Below are 20,912 nucleotides of genomic sequence, written 5' to 3'. Positions count from 1 at the left end.
GGGCTATCCCGTGAGACCACCCAAAACCACACACACAAAGAAAACTGTCCTTGAACTGTCCACACACGGGGTCAGTGCAACCCCGCCGGAACCGCACACAGGGTAAGAAGCTAAAAGCAAGTTGTGAAAAGTATTGAGAGGGGGATGCTAATAAGTGTGACATCAGTGATTTTTGTTGGGGTTTTTTCCACCTTCTGATCAAATTTTTTACTTCTCTAAAGTTCCAGCACAGTGCAGCAGTAAAAGAGAAAACCTGTGGGTGTGAAAGATAATTCAAGACCATCAAGGGAAAAGAGCTGATTTCTTTAAAAAAAAAAAAAAATCTCCCCCACTGCAACCAAAAGTAAATCTTTACACGGTCAATGAGGTTTCCTTTTCAGCCCCCCTTCCCCCCAAAAAAGTCACAGAAGCCGTTTTCTCTGATGCAGCGTAATTACACACCCACCAAACTGAGCCACTGAAGCAAAAAATGAGCCGCAATTTCAGCGGCCTTTGGAGATATCTGGACCTTAAAACCGCACATGGAACATCTCAGACGTCTAGCTTACTTTACTAGCCTGACAATGAGGCCAGCAGTCTGCCTCCAGGGACTCCGCAGCCAGCCCCACTCGCAGCTCTTTCCAAGCTCATTCAACACATCAGGTGTAATAATCTGCAGAAGGGGCTGCGGCGGAGGCAGGGGACAGATAAAACTGATTAATGAATTTTTCCATTTACGGCTGTCTGCAGAAGAACCAGGACAAGCGGAGGGGTGGCGGTGAGAGGGGGGAGGAGGGAGGATTTTCTAGCCTCCAGCGAAAGCAGCTCGCAGTCTTGCAGGAACCGAAGCGAGACTGTTTATTTTTCTTTGGCTCTCAATCAGAGAATTTATTGGTTTAAATCTGATGCAATAAAGCTGGTTACTAAACAAAGGCAGAGTCGGGATTTCTTTTTTTTTTTTTTCACTTAAAAGAACAAAAAAAATAAATTGAGAAAGTGTGCAAAACTTTTGTTCTCTGAGTTCAACAAGTTGAACTCTGAGTTTAGTTAGACTGGATTTCTGCAGGGTTTAATTTTCCTGTGTTTGTGCAGGCTGGGCAGGATTTATAAACACAGCAGACAAAGCAAAGTTTAAAATTTTATTTCTTAGAAAAACAGTCAACGTAACGTTATGTCAGCAGTAAATTTCTGATGGATCATATGGCAAGTATGCATGATTATACAGTAGCTCAGGTAGTCAGGGAACCATTTAAAAAAAAAAAAAGTCAACCATGAGAGTGAAACTTCTAAATGGTGCATTCCTGTTGAGGAGCAGAAACAGTCACTTCTGAAATGTTGAATTCACAGAAATGAAAAGATTTCCAACTAAAACGAGTCCTGCTGTTGGACAGTCCTGAGTTTCTGAGATCAGTTGTTTAGCAGACACCGAGCTAGTCTGCAGCAGCGAAACCGCCTGGCTTCAAACGAATGAGTCCCAGAACTCGTTGCTCTGCTCCTCTTGAGCGAGCGAGGCAGAGAAACGTCCCGGCTGGTTTTTTCTGATCAGAATTTGAGGCTGAACCCGGGCCCAACAGCAGACGCTCCGAGGTTGCTGGTCGTCAGGTGGAAACCAGTGTCTTTCAGGTCGTCGTCACCCTGGTGTTAAAAAGGAAACAAATGCATCTGTTTTACACTTCTGTGTTTGTTGTGTGCAACCTCTTAAAAAAATCACTCATACACGTTTATGTTTTCTCCACATTTTGTCACGTTTCAACCACATTGGACTTTAGGTGATAGATTCAAAGTATAACATTATTGTGAAGTGGAAGGAATAGAAATGTTTTACAAATAAAATTTGGAGAAGTGCGCCATCTGTGTGTTTTCACTCAGGCTCAATATCGGTGTCAAAACCATATTTTTGAGGTTTTGGTCTAGTTATGGACTCTACATTTTTACTCAATCGTATCGTGGTCTTGGGATGGAGCATTCGAGGTCAAGAGATTTTCCTTTTTTTGTTTAATGACAAGAATAAAGCCACAATGTTAGCAGAATAAAGGCACAAAATACCAGAAGAAAGTCGTAAATTTAGTAAAACTACAAATATATTTGGTCATTCTGAACCAGTACAGCACACTTAAATACAGCAATAGCTTCACAAACTCAGGTCAAACATGTAAAAACAACTCAACTTTAATTTGTTCAGAAACTGAAACTGACTAAAACAATAGGACAAACAATAGAATTAGAACTTCTTAATGTCATATAATTATCCTGCCTAATCAGCACAATGATTTCCTTATGTGGGGAAAAATGGTGACTGCATGATATTTTTCCTGAGTTGGTCAATTGCAAAAAATCCAAATAAATACTTTAAAGTTGGTATTTGTATCTGGAAAGCAAATTGAATACTTTTGCAAGTGTTTAGCACAGACCATTATAAATTACGCTGGAATTATTTTTCAAGGCACTTTTATTGTTAATCCAAAGAAGCGGGCAAGAGGACGCTAATTATTAACACAGTTATCAATCATTCCGGGTTCGGCGGCTTCGTGGGTTTGGGCGTTTCTCAAGAATAAAACTGAAATAACAACCAACAGCTTTCTGGCATGCTCCGTTTCGTACGGGAAGGTGGAAAATATTGAAACTGCTGCTGAAAAGTTTCAATAATATCCTTATGGGCGAGCGGGACCGCTGCAGAAAACATTAGAAACTTCAGGGAGCACATCTTGGAAAACACAAGGAGGAAATAGTCGGACACAAAGCAGAAGCTCGAGGGTCTGTAATCTATTTAACACAGGCAGCACTAAGAAAGCCTGGTAGCTGTGTGTCATGGAGAAAGTGGAGCCTAATGTCATTACCAGTTGACTGTAGCCCAGGCCTCCCTCAGGCGGACGAGGGCTGGTGCCTCTCTTCACCCTCTGCTGCTCGCTCTTGGCCGGCCAGGTGGGGAACATGGAGGGGTCGATCGGGAGAGGCGTCTCCCTGAAGTACTCGTGCTTCAAGGCCTCGTCGGCTGAGATCCTCTTACTGGGGCAGTAGGTGAGGAATCTGGAAAACAGACAATCACTTATTATTTATTCACTGATCTGTGCCTAGTTTGGACTGCAATGTGAAACGGAGCAATTATTATTTGGATTTCTCCAGTGCCTGACTTTGTGCGTAGCTGCCCTTGCCTCTGATTCTTTCATCACAGTTTTGGGGTTTAGCTCATTCAGAGCCGTCTCTCTCCATTTGGAAAACAGATCAGGGTTTTTTAGGCAGGATGAAATATAAAGGAATCCTCTTTATGTGCAAGAGCCAAAAAAATATATAAAAAATGGTGGCAAGAAACGGCCAGCGGATGCTGCAAGAGATGGTGACACTGACCAAACTCAGTTTCTTTTTCTAACACGCTACCAAAAGGCTAATCCCAATGCCAGCCAGCCATTTCTGTGTTAAAAAGAAGTGACATTGATCCAAGAGTGATGCTTTTACCTAGAATTCACTGTTTTGGAAAGCCAATGCTTTCAATCAACCAGCGACTGATTCTTATCATTTCTCTTCTTTTTTGTACCTCACTGATTCATCTCTAAATGTAGTTCCTGTTCTCTTTCGTTTCAGTCCTTTAAAAGTTTTTGTTTACCTCTGGCATTCAGTTGAGACAGTTAATACAAAGTGTGGCGGACAAATAAAAACCCATAGAAACGTCTCAGTTATTGTTGTGGTTACGAGCTAACAGAGCCACAGTGGGCTAGCTCAGTTTCTAATAATCTCCAGGTATCCAGACAACACCTACAATACACCGTAAACAGAGTTGTTGTTTTTTTTTTTTAAGAGAATCAAAAAACTGTGTAGGTGGAGAAGAAAATGTGGTGAAAAATCTTGATTTTGCAAAAGCATCCGCGTTTGGACGTGCTGTCAGACTGAAGATTCTCAACATCTAGTCTTGGAAGTCAAAAAAGTGAATCGAGACTTGGTGTCTCAATGACAGCATTTCTTATTGATCCCATTAGGGTCACAGAGTGCATTTAACTCCTAAACTTCATCATCGCGGCTGAAATACGGCTGCCAGTAGAGTCATGGCAAAGCCGCGTCAACATGTCTGTAGTGTGTAATTATTAAAAGAAAAATCGCTACTTTTAATGTCTTTAAGTAGCTCTTTTCAGGACCCGGTAATTGCAGAGATTTGTTTAATACCGCCAATTTGATTACACATAAATGGTTTAAAAACTTAAATACTTGGCTGAATACAATGGGTTTACTCAGCTGAATCAGGCTCAGGCACAGCTGAAGGAAAACACTTCAAATGGCTTTCAACTCACAGCACTTTGTTTTTCATTACCTGCCAGATGCTACGCATCTAAAGCCAGACATTTGATCAAACCCATGACCCGTCATCACTGTGGTTTGGTGCAAAAATTGCCATTCAAGTTCTCCTTTTTTTTTCTTTATTACAGACTTAGTTTCTTCTAAACATTCTGGACGTTTGAACGCGAAATACTTACCTGGTTGGATTTAATTTTCGGTATGTTGCACAATTTATTAGACAACAATTCTGATTCATGTTGTAAAGGAATATTTTGCTGCATTGATTGACTGAAGCCAGGTGTTTCTTTATTCACTAGAAGACTGTAATCACTCCCTGACTTTACCATTTTACATGCCAACAACTTCACTGAATAAAGTGACAAGTGTATTTTTTGTGTTTGGATTTTTACAGTTTCAAATTTCCTATCAACCTTAAACATTTAACTCAAAAATACACTTGACAGCTGTCTGTGTGCCTCTACCCCCTGGCCAAGTATGTTTTCTGAAGGAAACCCTGAGCCGTCTCTCATAGGAGAGCAAAAGGAGACAGTGGCTGATTTTCAGACCTTTGTGGAGGCAAATAAGATCGGTGGTCAATCACAGATCTCCCAAAATTAGGGCTGTTGTAAACAATTAATCGAGGAATCTCTCTTTCTCTGTCTCTCAAACCGTGACGTGATTCCGACACCACAAAAGCTGTTATACTCCAACCATCACACCGCAAAATTCAACAGTCCTTAAGCCTGACAAACTCAACCCAACCCAATTGGGTTGCGCGGCGCGCAATTCAACACCATGCTTCTAGCACTTCACAACACCTCAAAGGCAGAAATAAGAGCGCTGCGCAACACAAATAACGATCCGGGACAAACACGGTGCGCTACATAATAAAACATAATTTAACGAAGCTTCGAGGCAAATTAATTTTCCTCGAGGAATCTTAATAATCGAGGTATTCCAATCATTCCGGGAATCGTTTCAGCCCTAACCAAAATTAAGGAAATTGGTAGTACGGCCCTTGTAAAAACATATACTAATGCTGTGTAGGATGCTGGTTAGGCAGAGAGATTGCTGTCCCAATGCATGCAGCATCATATACAACACAGTCTTGTTTTCCACAGAAAGGAATTAAAATAAAGAATTTAAACTTTGCATCAGCAGACGATGAAGCTCAGTTAATTCAGATAAGATGATGGAAAAATCTTGATTCCCCAGGAAGTTGAACAGGTTTAGAAAGTACTTCTGGTGCTGAGGCCCCTCTGAAGTCCGACAGCAAATACAGCAATATTCAAACACATTCCCACACAAGGATGTGTGATATTCCAAACAGGAATCTAAACCTACAGACTCCCACACTACTCTGCCCTCATGCTTTTTACGCCGAACGCCTCTCCATGTTGACCTTCCACGGTTTGAACAAGTACCAGGGTACGAAGGCTTTCCGGCAGATGGAGAGTTTGGGCAGTGCTGGCCAGACTTTCACTGGACTGTGATTCCTCAAGCAGCACAGTGGAGTTGTTAGTGTCATGAGTGTAGACAAAAGACTCAGTGGGTCAGGAAAAATCTGAGTAAAAAGACTCTCGCCCTGCAGCTGGTGAGCAAAATATTTGGAACATGCGAGAGAAAACGACGAGGTCATTACTGCGATATGAAAATGATTTTCGTAAGAATGGTGCCGTCCAAACATTTCGGATCATGAATTGGAACGTGTGCTTGGATCTGACGCTCATCGAGGCGTATTGATGAAGGACCGACACGCCACTGTTGTCATGTTTCGTATCAGCTCGCCAAGAACGCTCCGCCCCGAAGGGAAAAAATGTACAGCAGGAGGCGCTCAGCACATTTTAAACATGTCTCGCTCATTTATAGAAATTTTTACTGTATGCTTGTTACTGACTAAAGAAACATGCTCTCTGTTCATGAAATATTCAGTACTGGCTACCAGTTCATTTAAGGTTCTTTTCTTTAAATTTTTTGTAATTCAGCTGATAATTTTTTCATAAAATTTTTTTTAGTCTCCTGCAATATCACCAAATGTTCCAAACAATGTGACAAATAAAACTTTTTAAAATGCAGCATTAATCACACTGACTGCTGATCTGTGTTTGTGTGAGATGCAGCTCTTACTGTGCCATCCAAATACATTGCCACCACTGCATTAAAATCCCTGAAATAAATTCAGGGGGTTTTTTTTGTTGTGTTTTCTTATCCCAGTGAAGAATTTGCTGAAGTTTTCCCAACATTCAGCCGCTGAGATTTCTTTTAAAAGACTAAGTTGGATCCTCTCCATTCTTGCTTGACACAGTTCCAGTTGCTGCAAACTGCTGACTCTCATCCCATCCACTGCACACTCAGCTGTGAACCGCTTCAATGCACCCAAAAGGTCATGGCCTCCTGAAGCTGACAGAATCACATCATCCGCAAAAAGCAAAGAAGAGTCCCTGAGTTTCCCCAAACCAAAGCACCTTCTTTCCATGTCCACACCCTGAGATCCCGACGACGAAATGCAGCAAACAAGATCAAAGACAGGGGATGGAGATAAAACGTTTTACATTTCCTTTATTTGTTTATGATAGTTATGCTATAAAAAATAAAATATTTTGTGTGTTAATAAAAAATGGAATGTGTGAAATTGTGAAAAAATATCATTACTACAACTAACAACGTTACCAGTTATTGTGATATAGCATTTTCACACCAGTGCACAAGTATTATGTAGCAGGAGTGGCAAATAAGTGTTCATTGTTAAAAGTGACTAAAATCATTTTTTGAGATAATTAGACAGCTTGCACAGGTTTTATGCACATATTCAATAACGGGATGCACAATATCAGTTATCAGCAATAAGGGCGATATCAATATTCAATATCGGTCCAAATGTTCATATCGGTGCATCCCTAATTCAATGTTAACGTCTTCAGCCAAAATAAATTTGTTTAAAGCCGCAAAAGCAATGTGACTCTTTGAAACATAAAAGCTTCTTTTTGCAATTTGGACTATAGAAATTTTATTTGGATTAAAAAAAACATTTATTTACATTTCATACATTTTTTAATAGGAATTTCAAGCATTTTTTTTGGTAAACCAGTAATATTTAAAAAGTCTGACCTGCTGATTCAGATTTTGGTCAGTATGGATTTTTTTTTTTTGTCTAAAAAGTAGCTAAATTTTAAGTCAGTCGCTAAGCTGGCAATAGTCAGGTGGTAACCAAACATGTTCAGACATGCACAGGTCTGTCAACCAGCTCTCTCTCACCGCAGAGCAAAAGGGAACTGCAGCTTATTTCCAGACCTTTGTTAAACTAGATAAGATCGGTTTCTCATGCCGGTATCGGCCGATCGTTGTTCTTATAAAATTAAAGAAATTGGGGTCAGTTTATTGGAGCACGTCTAATTAAAAACCACAGTGGAGGGTCACAAGTTGCAACAAACTAGAGGTAAAACTGGGATCTGGACTTCACCGTAAAAAGCCATACTATGTAATTTTTGGCATATTGTCCAGATCATATTTCCACCCAGAAAACAATGAAATTGTAGATTACTATAAACTTTCTATTCTCCTCGATCAATTAAAAAAAATCTAAATAAAAAACCCCGCTGTATTTTACAGGAAACAATGACAAGTGATTAAGAACAAAAACAATTATTTCTAAATGTGGGAGTAAATTTAAAAAGTTAAATTAAAGGATGGATCTTGTGTCATTAAAAAGTGTGGAGCTGTGTTACTTTAAAGAAAAAAAAATGTATATTTTTAAGACTTTTTACACGTCTTTCTCAGAAGTGCCAATAGATATCTATGAACTCCAGAAAAAGTCTTACTTGTTCATGAGGTCGAAGCCTTGGTCTGACAGCAGCGCTCCAAAGCGCTTTCTCAGGTTGTTGTAGGGATACTCTGTGAAGCTCATCTTCTTCACAGCAGGCAGCTCGCTGTAGCCAGGCCAGATCTTCTCACTGGGTGATCCCAAATCCTGCAGACAACACAAACACAAACACACACGTCAACTGCTACACTTGCAAAGGATTGATGTCGTTAGTTAGAGAACAATTTCCCTCCTGGGAGAAATGGAGCATGCATTTTTAATTTGTTAGTCGTAAAATAGGAGGCATTAATACAAGCATGCATGGCTATATTGCTTTACAGTATGTGAATCGCTAAAATATGGGAAGCTTTTCGGTCTAGTCAGCTGTCTGCCAACAGCTCCCCCCTGAGAAAAACTGTTGAACTACGTCCTTAATCTTCTTAACACTACATTAAATTCATAGGCAGTAAACAAGGTCATTTTGCTCTTCGCAGCTACAATTTAGCTTAAATTTGAAGGGCAAATGATGGCATTCACCTTGTAAATCTTGTTAATTTGGTCAATTTCAGATTTTCCAGGGAAAAGAGGTTTCTGGGTGAGGAGCTCGCCAAATATGCAGCCCACTGACCACATGTCCACAGCTGTAGAGTACTCCTGCGGAGAGAAGAACAAACACGGCGGTAATCCACAGAAACATCAAGCAGACGGACTTGCCTGGCAAAATTCTGTTTGAGTTCATCCCCCCATTTGCCCCCCCCCCCCGCAAGAAAAAGAGAGAGAGAGTGTGGATGTTCTCCAATAGCTTTCTGGGCCTCTGCCGTCTGGCTGAAACGAAGCCTGTGCTCTACAACTCCTGCAACAACTTGCGGTATTTGGTGACTTACAAGCCAAATGCTTCACAGATGTTGTCTTTTCATGGAAATATATCTCTCAGACCAACGGTCCAGATGATGCAATCAGTTTGAAAAAAAAAAAAAGTTCATCACCTTTGTGTCTGGAACGTCAGATGCTGCTTAGGTATTTCGTCTGACAACCCCTTTGCGGTTTGCAGAACTTGAGATCTCACCTTGGCTCCAAGCAGCAGCTCCGGAGATCGGTACCACAGAGTCACCACAACAGGGGTGTACTGCTTCAGGGGCGAGCCGTACTCCCGCGCCAAACCGAAGTCCCCAATCTAGAGAACAGGACCAAAACAAGGGAAACTGTAAGACCTCAGGGTTTTTGTTGGCGAAGGGGTTCATGTCTTCGGAAGATTTCCCCAAACACGTCTATATCAAGTTTCTCTAATCAAATACTAACCAGTAGTTTTGTATAATATCAAGCTGGGTAGAAATCTAAAGCTGACAGGTGTCTACGCAATTTTTTTTCCAACTTGGAGATTCAGAAACATTTGCATTTGGATTTTTTTTTCAACTATATTTTCCCAATGGAACTTCTTTTCCTGGAATGTTTTAATTTACCCTGGCTGTTTCTCATGCGATTTTCCACTGAGGGTTACAAAACAGAGACATTTGTGTATATTATGTCCGCAGATGCTAGGCTGCAGCAATGTTGACGAATGTCAAGGTCAAGCTACGAATGTGTGGGGGACAGACTCCTGAGATGAAAATAAAACATAAAACGCTCAGCAATAAAACTATAAATGATGACTAGGTGATTAATTAATGCAGAGTCACATCAAAGTCTACAGAAAGATCAACTGTAAAAACTTCAAAGGGACTTTGATACTTTTTAAGCAAGAAGAAAGAAGTGGTAGAGTTGGGATTCTTTCAAAGCGGCTGCACTCTGAATCTGGGAATGCAGCACTTTTTTCACTTCCGATACCAAATCCAATATCTGAGGTTCAGGTTCAGCCAATACCGATCCAACACAGAAAAGATAGTGCTGAATTGACTTAAAACATTTCTTATGAATATAAAAAATTGGAAGGGGAGTTGGGGGGAGCGGTTTGCATCAGTCACTGTTCACATTCAGATCCCAGTTGATGACAGGAGGTAGAGGGGGCAGCCCCATACAAGATGCCACCCTGGGCAGTTGCCCATGTTGCACATACCAGAAAACGCCACTGCACCTCAGTGATTGTCAATATGATGGTCCCCAAGCAAGCAAACCAGCATCGGTGCATTTTAGGTGCAGATATGTTGGTTGTATTGTTGCGGCTCCACAGGTTCGGTGGTTCATCTCGTTCAGTTTGAGTTTTAGGTTAAGCTACACTCTGTGGTTGGAGACCAGGAGTCCATTATGTAGCTGAGGTAATGGTCCCACAGTGACGACTAGAGACAGCGCTGCTCCATCTCCATTCATTTCTATGAAGTTTGCGCGTTGAGTTGCTTGCACTCATCCCAACAAGTGAACAGTATAATTTCTTCATGTGAAATTTCTAGCTCATACATGTAGACACACAGGCGAGCATCACTACACAAGAAAGTTTAAAATTGTTCAACTTTTGTCGTCATTTCGCTATAGTGTCCCGCGTACTGGGTTCAGCTTGAGCAGAGGAAAACTGAGGCTTTTAACTCCCCGGGTGTTGAGCCGTTACCATGGAAACAAGAGAGGAGGAGTAACTCGAGGCACCGGAGTGAAGCTTTCTGTCACCTGGTCTCTTTGACAGAAAGAGAGAGAGACGCACAAGCAGGCATAATTATCGCTCACATTTTCTTATCGAGCTCATTTTAATTTATTGTGCCATTAATTGATTTGTTATTTATCGTGACAGGCCTAAATTTAAGTATAATTACTTAACTTATTTGAAGTTACTTAGGGGCTTTTAACAAACTTGATTCTCGAGTTGGGGAGAGAATCAAACCATATAAAATATGGCTTGATTCATATAACATGCCAATTACCTCATGTTATATGGCATGAGGTAATTGAACCTCTTTTTATGTTTGTCACAATCGCCTTCTCTACCTTTTATTCTACACACAGGTCATTAACCCATCACACACACACACACACACGCACACACACACACACACACACACACACACACACACACACACACACAAACGCACTTTAGCTTACAGTTTCTGGGTCAGCTTACCTTGAGGATTCCCTTGTGGCTCAGCAGCAGATTAGACGTCTTCAGATCCCGATGAAGAATCCAGTTGTCATGGAGATGTCGGACTCCTCGAAGGAGCTGAAGCATTAGAGTCTTTATTTCTCCTAAAAGAAAAAGCCTTGCATGAGCTTCTAATAACTGCCTGCTAGTTAATAACCTTTATACGTCATAAAAATGTCAGACTGAATTTTTCACTACTTTTACAAGAAGAAGAAAAAAATAAATAAATTATGCCACAATACCAGGCAAGAAAGGCTGCTTCATGGTTTCCATCAGACTCTTCAGGTCATGCTCTACATAGTTCATTACAATATAGATCTTATCCATATTGCTTCCAACAACAATTTCCTGACAATGCAAAAAGGAAACAGGTCAATCTAGAAAAAAAAAACAAACAGCAAATGTTATTCACCCAAAAATATTGTCAAGTTGTCTCACCCTGACTGTGACGATATTTGGATGTTGGGCTTTCAGAATCGTGTTAATCTCTCTTAAAGACGTGATGGGAAAACCTTCCTTCTCCTTCTCCATCTTCAACCTTTTTAAGGCAACAATCTCATCTGCAAATATAAAACGGCATTTGTCTAGAAAAAGCACATTAAAAAAACTCCACAAAATCAAAACATAAACAGGAGTCTATGTACATACCAGTCTTCTTGTCCTTGGCTCTGTACACCACTCCGTAGGTTCCCTCCTCTATCCGGTTCAGACACTGAAACTCTTCAACGCTGCGGCAACCCTAAAAAAAAAAATTAATTCAGAATAATCAAACTTTTACATGTCATTAGAGGTTTATTCAATTAAGGTAAGGATGCTTTTTTTTTCTCTAAAGCATCACCTTGTGGTTAGTAGAGTGACTGAAGGGAGACTAAACAGTCTGTCATCATGACACAATCATTTCTTCTAATAAAAGGCTAAATTTAAGTGCTTATTAAATCTGTTTGACTAAAGAGCAAAGACTTTTATTGACAGAATTTCTTTAACTCACAAAACCGAAACCTATGTGAACATAATCAAGAGGCTGTTGGGAGGGAAACGATGTAAAATGACACTGAAACAAACAAAATATATTTTGTTACTCCACTAATGCCAGAAAAAAACACAATTTCACAATTGTAGTGGTTCCATTTAATCAAAATCACAAATGTTTTTAAATATATATCACAAATATTTTTCAGCCATTTAAAACAACCTTCAATATGCACTTTAAAAAGTGGGCTATTATTGTTACAGGCTAATTTTCTAACTAGTAACTAGTGCAGATGTCAATATCTGATAGTAATACTGCTGTTATGGCAGTATTTACTAGTATTTTATTTGATAAATATTTTTATTTGATTAATTGTTAGAATAATCAATAGAATGCTCGATTACTAAAATAATTGTTTACAACAGTCCTAATCCTGATACACTGGTGGAGATGTTTTCAGTCAGTTGCCATGGCAACGAGTGTGTGTGTGTGTGTGTGTGTGTGTGTGTGTGTGTGTGTGTGTGTGTGTGTGTGTGTGTGTGTGTGTGTGTGCGTGTGTGTGTGTGTGTGTGCGTTTGTAATACCTTGTGGGGACGATTTTCCTGACATATACTACATTGTGAGGACCAATTGCTCCTCGTGGGCACCGGAGCCTGGTCCCCACGAGGGGAAACCCTGTTTTTGGGTCAGGGGTCAGAGTTAGGGCTAAGGTATGAATTGAGTTTTGGTTAGGGTTAGGGTTAGGTATGTGATGGTTAGGGTTAGGAAAAGGGTAAAGGTAGAAATGAATGGAAGTCAATGGAAAGTCCCCACAAAGATAGCAACACAAACATGTGTGTGTGTGTGTGTGTGTGTGTGTGTGTGTGTGTGTGTGCGTGTGTGTGTGTGTGTGTGTGTGTGTGTGTGTGTGTGTGCGCGTGTGTGTGAGTGTGTAGTGTAGCCGACACACAGAGTTAGAAAAAAGAAGAACACGAGCGGTTTTGAGTTATTCTTCAACAATTTTTCCATTTGTTGTGGTGCATTGCACTAAATTAATAACACCTACAATCTAAAGGTTTTATTTAGTAAAGAGAATTGTTCTACCAAGGCATAGAGATTGTGGATGGCACATAAAAGAATCGTCTTTTTGCCCCTCACCGTTGTGCACAGGCTCGAAATTTCCAAATGTAAACAACATGCAACGTGTCTGTATTGGAACGCTGACCTGCAAAGCCGGCAGATATTTGGGAAGCTCCTTCTTCAGCTCCACAGGTGAAACTGGAGGGGACTCTGGAATGTAGTTCTCCTCGGGGGTGGGCGAACGGGAGTGAGTTTGGGTCTGAGGGGTGGGGTCACCCTCTCTACCTTCCTCTTCATCGTCCTCCTCCTCTTCGTCGTCCTCCTCCTCCTCGCCGGTCTCCTCAGAGTCGTGGTCAAAACGGGATTCTGGAACTGCAACAGCAAGAGTGAAGTCAGTTAAAATTATTTGATTAAGTTTGTTTGATGAGGGACATGAATTCAGAAACTACATGATCAATGTTGTGATTCTGTAGCTGAATTTGTTTTTGTTCTTTTTTATGGCAGATGCTATTAAAGTTCAATCTAACAAAGTTGATTTTAATACTGACTGTATTAAAATCAACAATATAATAAATCATTAAAACTGTTATTTCTGTTCTGTACAACAAGCAAAAGAATATCACTTTGTGTATGTATTCTTATTCTTTTTCTTTTTGGTTTAAAAATGTAAATTTAATATTTAAATTTCATGGCACACGTTCAGACATTGATCTGACATATCAAGCATACTGAGGCATTTTAAAATGATTGGACCAACGATCAGTTATAAAACTCAACTCCTAATCTCTGTTGTTAAAGTGCTAATAATAAGCTTGAGTTTGAGCAAAGCATGCCGCTAATCTTTATCAATTATCTTCTATTTTTGCTGCACAGCTTGCAAAAAGATAGCATATGCTATGAAGATTATTATTCTGCTGACAAAGTTAATTGTTTTTCAAGAGATTTAGGACTAAAATATTGAGTCTCGCAGAAAGGAGCCAAAAAACAAATCATGACATTTTATGACCCAAGAAACGCGCTAAATTTACAAACTTCTTTAAGGTTTGTCTGCACAAGATTAACTGCAACCACATTGAGAAGTCAAATATGAACATGATGAACAAAAAATAAATAAAATTCAGATAAATCTTTAGGGACAAATTATAAACCAATAGGAGTGATGGCTGTACAGATATCTGGCAGAAACTGAACAGTCGGGACAAAGTGTTTCAAAAAAATACACAGGAGAGATCCAGAACCTCACTGGTGAGTAAATTCAGCAGAAAACTGAAGAAACGTTGAGTTTTATTTTACGGCATCTCAAACATTTTAATGAAGTATAAGACTGTATTAGAAATGTCGTCTCTTAATCAATTACAAAGAAATGGACTTAAAAGCTAGAAACACCTGAAAAGAAACATTTAAGGAGCTGTCAGTTGAAGATGACCAGCATTTGAGAAATAAGAAAAAATGTTTTTATTTCACTATAAATCATGTTAATTTCACAAAAACAACAGTGTCCGGCAGCTCATGAATCCGGGCTTCACCAACCTGCAGGTATGTGCTTTCCATTTTCCCTCTCTTCCTCAACGTCTTCATCTGACTGCTCTTCCTCACTCACATCCTCTGAATGGGGAAAAAGCCATGTTTTTATTATTATTAGGTTTGAGCGACATTTAGAAACAGAAAAGCAACACATTTTACCTGCACTCTGCTCAGACCGTCCCGACGCTGAAACAGACTCTCCTTCGTCTTCCTCCTCCTCCTCCCCCTCACTCTGGCTGCTGGACTGATCCTCTCCTTCCTCTTCATCCTCCTCTTCAGAGCCTGACCCTGATGCTAAGCAAGACAGAGAGAATTTGACTGTGGAGAAAGAAAATCAATGAAGCTGGGAAGGTAAAAATAATCAACGTATAGTGTAGAAAGAGGCACAATGCAGCTAATCTGAATTTCTATAACTGTAAAAGGGATAAAAATTGAATTTCTTTCAAAGGTATTTGGGTTGCAACACTAGTCAACATGAGTTTAAACCTATATGGTCATTGTTAAGTGCAGCTCTGCGTTACCAATGGAGGATTCTGCCGTGCTGGTCTTCCTTTCAACATCACTAATGTCTTGGAGGTCTGCAAGCAGGTCTTGAACATCTAGCCTCTCCTCTTTAGATGCTGAATAAATTTAAAAAGAAATTACTATAACAACAGCTAACATAGAAATGATCTGAAGGACGACGCAGGTTTTACGTTAAATCCTCACCTGGAATTTTCCGTGGCTCGCTGTGCTCAGACCGGTCCCGGGAACCGCGAGTCGGACTGCGACTGTGGTGAGCTTGTTTTGACTTGTCGTCATACTCGTCGGGTAGCATGCGATGGTGAGACGGTACTGTGAATGAGAGCGAATGAGAGGGAATAATAGAGAGCTTTACGAATTTACAAGGTTGTATAATGACATCCTTTGATTCTGTTGATAGAGATGCACAAATAAACTGGCTGTAGACCTAAAGCTGAGAATTTTCAACTTGATCGGAAACTCTGTCAGTGAGCTTGTAATGTCACTTTTGGTTCCAATATAAATAATTGACTTTTCAGACCAGAAATGCATGAAATTTGATGTTCAATGCAGTCAGTCACAAGAGCAGATAAAAAGGGGAAATTGTAATCTCCTTAAGGTTGTATTGACAGGCCAAAGTTTAATCACAGATTGAAAAATCTGTCACGACACTCACTGACGACAAATGTATTTAGCGTAACTCATCGGGAGTAGAACTGTCAAATCATATCAATTTATAAGCAGTTAAAACATTGTTGAATGTAATTGTAACATTAGTAATGTATTATTTCTCTCAATATTGTGGTTTTTACAAAAAGAAATAATTTCTGTAATTCTGACTGACATAAACAGGAGACGTTTGGTCTGATTTAACTTCAGAAGAAAACAAAAGGTGCGTGTGTCTTTTTATTTGGTATATGTACGCTTCTGATTTACTAAGTATGATGTCACTCCACTGAAGACAGAACATCATTCAATAAGCAGGGAAGAACGTAAAAAATGCATCTTTTGTAAAGACTAACTTTCTCGCCGACTCCCTCTCTCTTTGTGTCGATCGTCTACCCTTCGCTCACGCTCTTTAAATTCCCGTTGCTCTTTCTGTTGCTCGCGAATCTTCCGGTCTCGTTCGCGCTGGCGCTCCTGCTGCTCCAGACGGTCTCTGTGGTCAAAAACATCGAAAAGAAGCAGATCGTTTACACCAGCAAAAAACTTAAGAAACTCTGCCACATCATCCAAATGTTTTGTGTGTTTTTGGTTTAGATGCTTTCAGGGAATAAATGCACAACTACAGCAAAACTTAAGGATGGGCAATATGGCAACTATATTTGTCAAACAAATCCTTATTTTCATTACAATTTCAAGACATAAAAGCCCAGCTGTTAAGGTAAAGGCCTAATGGAGCACTTTGGAAGAGATTCTGATCATTTGCGTAATTTTCATACGTTGTAACAAACACAACTGATATTTAATTTGTACACTGGCATAATTACACCTTGTCTTAAATGGTTTTGCCAAATTCAAGAAAATTTCTTTGAACTTAAAAGGTAAAACAACACCAGTACTCAGGTAAGGTGCACTCTTACTACTTAATATCTATGTACTACCTACTACTTAATAGCCTGCATTTTGATCATTGTGTATGTTTATCACAGATATTATTCAACTAAATTATAAATGTTACAATTATTATTATTATTATTATTATTATAAGTAGAATTTTCATATTATTCCCAGTTGATCACTCTCTCACCAACCCACTCATGTTTTTGGTTTATCAAAATAAAATACAATGTTTCAACCCAAACAATACTCTAAGTCTTTTTTAATTAGTTGCAAACATGATATTTTAAGTTACTGATAAGGTCTGCTGCAGTGACACTGTGTGAAATTAGATCTAAACCCTGTTGTAATTATTTTAACTGTGTAGAAGCACGTTGTTCACAAAACCTCACAAATCAACAACAAGTTCAACAGACTAACCAGACCACTGAGGAGCTAGCAAACAACCACCTAAATGTTTACTTACTTAGCATTAGCCGCTAGACACCTAGGAACAGCTGGAGGAGGGGAGTGTTCTTGGAGATTTCTTCTGTGTGTAATGAGGACAAAATATCTTCAATTGCATTTGGTGGACAATCAGAAACACCTGAGTCTATAGTAGCACCGTACCTGAATATGGCTTTAAAGGTAATTTTACTTTCAAACTGTCAAAACTGACTATTCGGATATCAAACGGGTACCATGGTGCACATGGAAAACCAGTAGTCATTTCATTCCTGCTGCATAAAAGTTCATTTATGAAGCTGAAGGAAGCAGACAAAACAGAAACTGATGTATCTGAGCAAAACCAGGACAGGACCTCCAGGACCTGTGTCCTATGAGCCCACCAGATCTCTGCTCTGGTACATCCTCAACAGGTTGTAGTTGTTTAAGATGTAATATTGTCATATCGCCCACCCCAAAGTTTAACATATTGTAAAAAAGAAAATTGAATTACATTTGTAAAATGCATTACATCCATAGATGATGGGGTGGTTACATTTAAAACCATATATGATTACCATAAAATCAATCGATAACTAACATTAATGCTCACCTCTCTCTGCGAGAATGAGCTCTGGCTTGTTCCCTTCGTTTCTGCCTCTCCCAGTCTCTGCGTGCTTTGTCTTCCTCCCATCGCCGCTTCCGGCGATCGCTGTCTCGCTCCTTTTCTTTGTCTTTGACTCGTACGTGTTTACCTCCAGCTTTAATCGTAATCAACCGAAGGGGGAAAAAAAAGCAAAAGAAATGATCGAAATTTTGGTAAGATGCTCCGTCAATCACGTTTCTGTCTGCGTAATCAATCAAACGTCTCACCGCCTTCAGCAGAGTGACTGCGGTGACGTCTTTTATCCTTTCTCTTCTCCTCTTTTCTGTGATGCGTTTTGTCCTTCCTCGCAACCTGCTGCGGGGGCTTGATTGCTAGTGACTCGTCTTCCTCTCCTCTACCAGAAATATAACACAAACACTGTTTAGATTTCACTAATAACCGTTACTAACACATTTGTATCATGGTATAATCTACCTATCCTCTGTCGAGTCCTCCCGTACGTACGGGGAATTACGAATTGTTATTTCCATTCTTTGATCTCGTAGTTCTCCTTCCTCCGGAGTGTCTCGCTTTGGTTCCCGATCATTCGTCTGTGGAACAACGCCCTGTGAGAACTGCGTAAAACAAGGCGACATTTATTAGTGCCTGAAATCCAAAACCTTATCAATATGAAATGACAACAGCTAATTATTAGAGCAAGCTCAAATCAGAAACAAGATATCTAAAATGCACCTACAAAACTCAGATAGATTTTTGGGCTTTTTTGTGTTACAATTTTTCAGAAAAATAACAATAAATGCTGATTTGACACACACAAAAAAGACCAATTAAAAATACCTCTGAAAATGAAATTGTAAATTAGTTTATTAACATTACCAGGAAAATTTCATGAATAATGCTCACATTTTCATAAGCATGCATGTTTTACATGGCTACAATGTTTATGTTTTTCCTTAAAGGCACTTTACATTTTTCTGGCGCTTAATAACAGTTTTCTCTTCTAATTCTCGTCGACGTTTTTTTTCCTGCAAGATTTCGTCAAGAGTTTTTACTTTCCAGGTCTCCTTTTCGTCCCCCATCAGCATCCACAATCCACCACCTGATTCACATGACAAACACAGACGTACACAAAGATTTATCACAGCACTGGTGTTACACATTAGTAAACACAAGCCTGAAAACCACACGAGCGCAACTTTGTAAAAAATAAATAATAATAATAATAATAATAATACAGTACTGCATTTGTTTTTAAAATGATTCATGTGTGACGTTACTGCAACCTTTTTGAGTTATATTCCCCTGCTAAAACAGCACTCAGCGTGTAGGTACACAAAACACTAATAATATACAGTGCTGTTTCATACCTAAGCAGCATATGGACTCAATACGCTGTACAATTTTAAGTCAGGTTTGTCGTTTCCACGTTACAGTGCTAGTTAACATTGCGGCAGCCGTGTTGTAAGCAGGGTTATAAGCAGCTAAGTCAGTAAAATAGCTTAAAACCTTAAACTCTGTGACGAATTTGATAAGCTGGACACCACGTATAAACTCCCAAATTTCAAAGAGTAACATAGCAGCATGTTAAACTTTCAAAAGCTATTTTAAGTTTTATATTGGGCAGGAATGCTACCACGGTGCTAGCATTAGCAAACTTTAGCGTAAGCTAGCATGTGAGACCGTTGCTAAAAAAAATTCTGCAGCTAAAAATATGTATTTTACAAAGAAATAAATATCACAGTTTTTATACATTTTAACTGTCATGTGTGTAGCAGTTTTGATATCTTAAAATAAAGGCGTGAATGCAGAGCTTAATTAAAATAATCGCTGAGAAAATAAAATACCCAAACACACCTGAAGATGCGCAGCGGAAGTTTAATCGTGTCACACACGTTCACACTGCTTCCGGTGTGAAACAAAACCTTCCTGTGAATTAGCACATCTAATCGAACGAAAATTTACGAAATTCAATAAAATTTTTTGTTCTATTTAAAAAGTAAACAGTGTCACTGCCCCTTATGTTGTATTATATCACGTTATACTGAAAATATAATCTGGAATACAGTTTGCATTTCCTTCTATACACTATTAATAACTAACTATTAATAATTAATAATAGTAAAATCTTATGATCTGTTCATAAAACCATAAGGCAAAACATTCAAGTCTTTATCTACTTTCAATCTTTTAATTTTATGTAAAAATGACCTTTGGCTGCTGTTTTGCTTCATATCCTGTATTCCAGATAAAAAAATATTTTTGTTGTTGATAAAATGAATAGCATATATGCAAGGTGAGCTTGTCAGGAACATATTTACTGCCTTATTTTTTCATGGTTTGCATTTCTTCATATCTGCTCAGGATGTGATAAAACCCTGAATTTATAAGGGCTAGAACTAAACTGGGTTTATCACTGGGAAAGTGTTGTATAATAAAGTTAAGAAGAAAGACAAGAACAGCTCATAGATTTATAACAGTGACCTTTGGCCAAAGTCTGACACTGAGACCGAGGCAGTGCTTTCTTTTTAAGGATTTGAAAGAAGACCTTCCAAGCTTGTTGTTATCAGCCACAAGTAAGAAAAACATTTTTTTCCTGTTTCTTAAAACTGACAGTTATTGTTTGACATTAGTTTTAAAGGTAAGACTCTATCTGAGGTTCCTTTTTTACTCATCAAAGTAATCAGCCAACCTTTCAGATATCAAACCTCATTTTAAAGCAGATTAATTTCCTTGCTACTGCAAATATTGACTTGCATGTAACATATTGTACTTCTGTCTCTAGACTGGCAGTGAACAGGGAATAATTGCACATAAACCTCTAATAATAGAAGAAGACACTTCCAATGGAGTCCAACGGGGAGAACAGCGTGCATTATGACCGCTGGAGTGAGAGCAACATCAACATGAACATAGAAGCTTCAGAGTCTACTGCAAGGAGGTGAGATGAAGATGAATCCCAAAAATCTATTTGAAATGAAGGGAAATAGTTTTCTCACACTGTCGAGTAATCAGCTAAACTGCTGGGTTCCTTAGACGGGGAGACACAACAGTGAGGAAATACTTTAACCCTGTTTTCATAGTACATTTATGTAAATGGTTTCACAATTTTTACAACCTTGGAAAGTTCTCCAGACTTTTTTAAGGGTCTTTTTCAAGTAATGCT

At 39.2% G+C, this 20,912-nt stretch overlaps 2 protein-coding genes across 6 annotated transcripts in view; one reads left to right on the top strand and one right to left on the bottom strand.

Moving 5' to 3' along the window:
* Positions 1-1,104: 1,104 nt before the first annotated feature.
* Positions 1,105-19,661, bottom strand: cdk11b (cyclin dependent kinase 11B). 4 transcript variants are annotated; one of them, XM_015004130.2, is made up of 21 exons: positions 19,604-19,661; positions 18,718-18,848; positions 18,224-18,363; positions 18,016-18,143; positions 17,756-17,903; positions 17,186-17,248; positions 16,182-16,318; positions 15,367-15,492; positions 15,180-15,278; positions 14,818-14,952; positions 14,665-14,739; positions 13,280-13,506; positions 11,754-11,844; positions 11,544-11,665; positions 11,348-11,453; positions 11,088-11,209; positions 9,111-9,218; positions 8,582-8,698; positions 8,064-8,212; positions 2,817-3,006; positions 1,105-1,614 (listed from the first exon to the last, which is right to left on the bottom strand). In XM_015004130.2, exons 2-21 carry the CDS (start codon positions 18,832-18,834, stop codon positions 1,522-1,524), a joined length of 2,493 nt encoding a protein of 830 aa, XP_014859616.2. In that variant the 5' UTR covers positions 18,835-18,848; positions 19,604-19,661; the 3' UTR covers positions 1,105-1,521. The 4 variants fall into 4 exon arrangements, with proteins under 4 accessions (XP_014859616.2, XP_014859614.2, XP_087863114.1 ...); XM_015004128.2 differs by having other exon boundaries at positions 17,186-17,245; XM_088006988.1 differs by lacking the exon at positions 17,186-17,248.
* A 411-nt stretch (positions 19,662-20,072) lies between these two features.
* smim1 (small integral membrane protein 1) overlaps positions 20,073-20,912 on the top strand; it is a 3,526-nt gene continuing 2,686 nt past the window's right edge. Inside the window, exons 1-2 of one of the 2 annotated variants that reach the window (XM_088006985.1) lie at positions 20,074-20,322; positions 20,532-20,687. In XM_088006985.1, coding sequence (XP_087863111.1) covers positions 20,593-20,687 — 95 coding nt within the window. In that variant the 5' untranslated portion in view covers positions 20,074-20,322; positions 20,532-20,592. Of the gene's footprint in view, positions 20,688-20,912 lie in introns of both variants that reach the window. The other variant, XM_088006986.1, reaches the window with a different exon arrangement.

This window comes from Poecilia mexicana, unplaced genomic scaffold, assembly GCF_051168715.1.
Source record: "Poecilia mexicana isolate PSO_F unplaced genomic scaffold, ASM5116871v1 scaffold_7, whole genome shotgun sequence".
Classification (NCBI taxonomy): domain Eukaryota; kingdom Metazoa; phylum Chordata; class Actinopteri; order Cyprinodontiformes; family Poeciliidae; genus Poecilia; species Poecilia mexicana.
The sequence above is the reverse complement of the archived record's forward strand: the minus strand, read 5'-3'. Positions and strand labels throughout refer to the sequence as shown.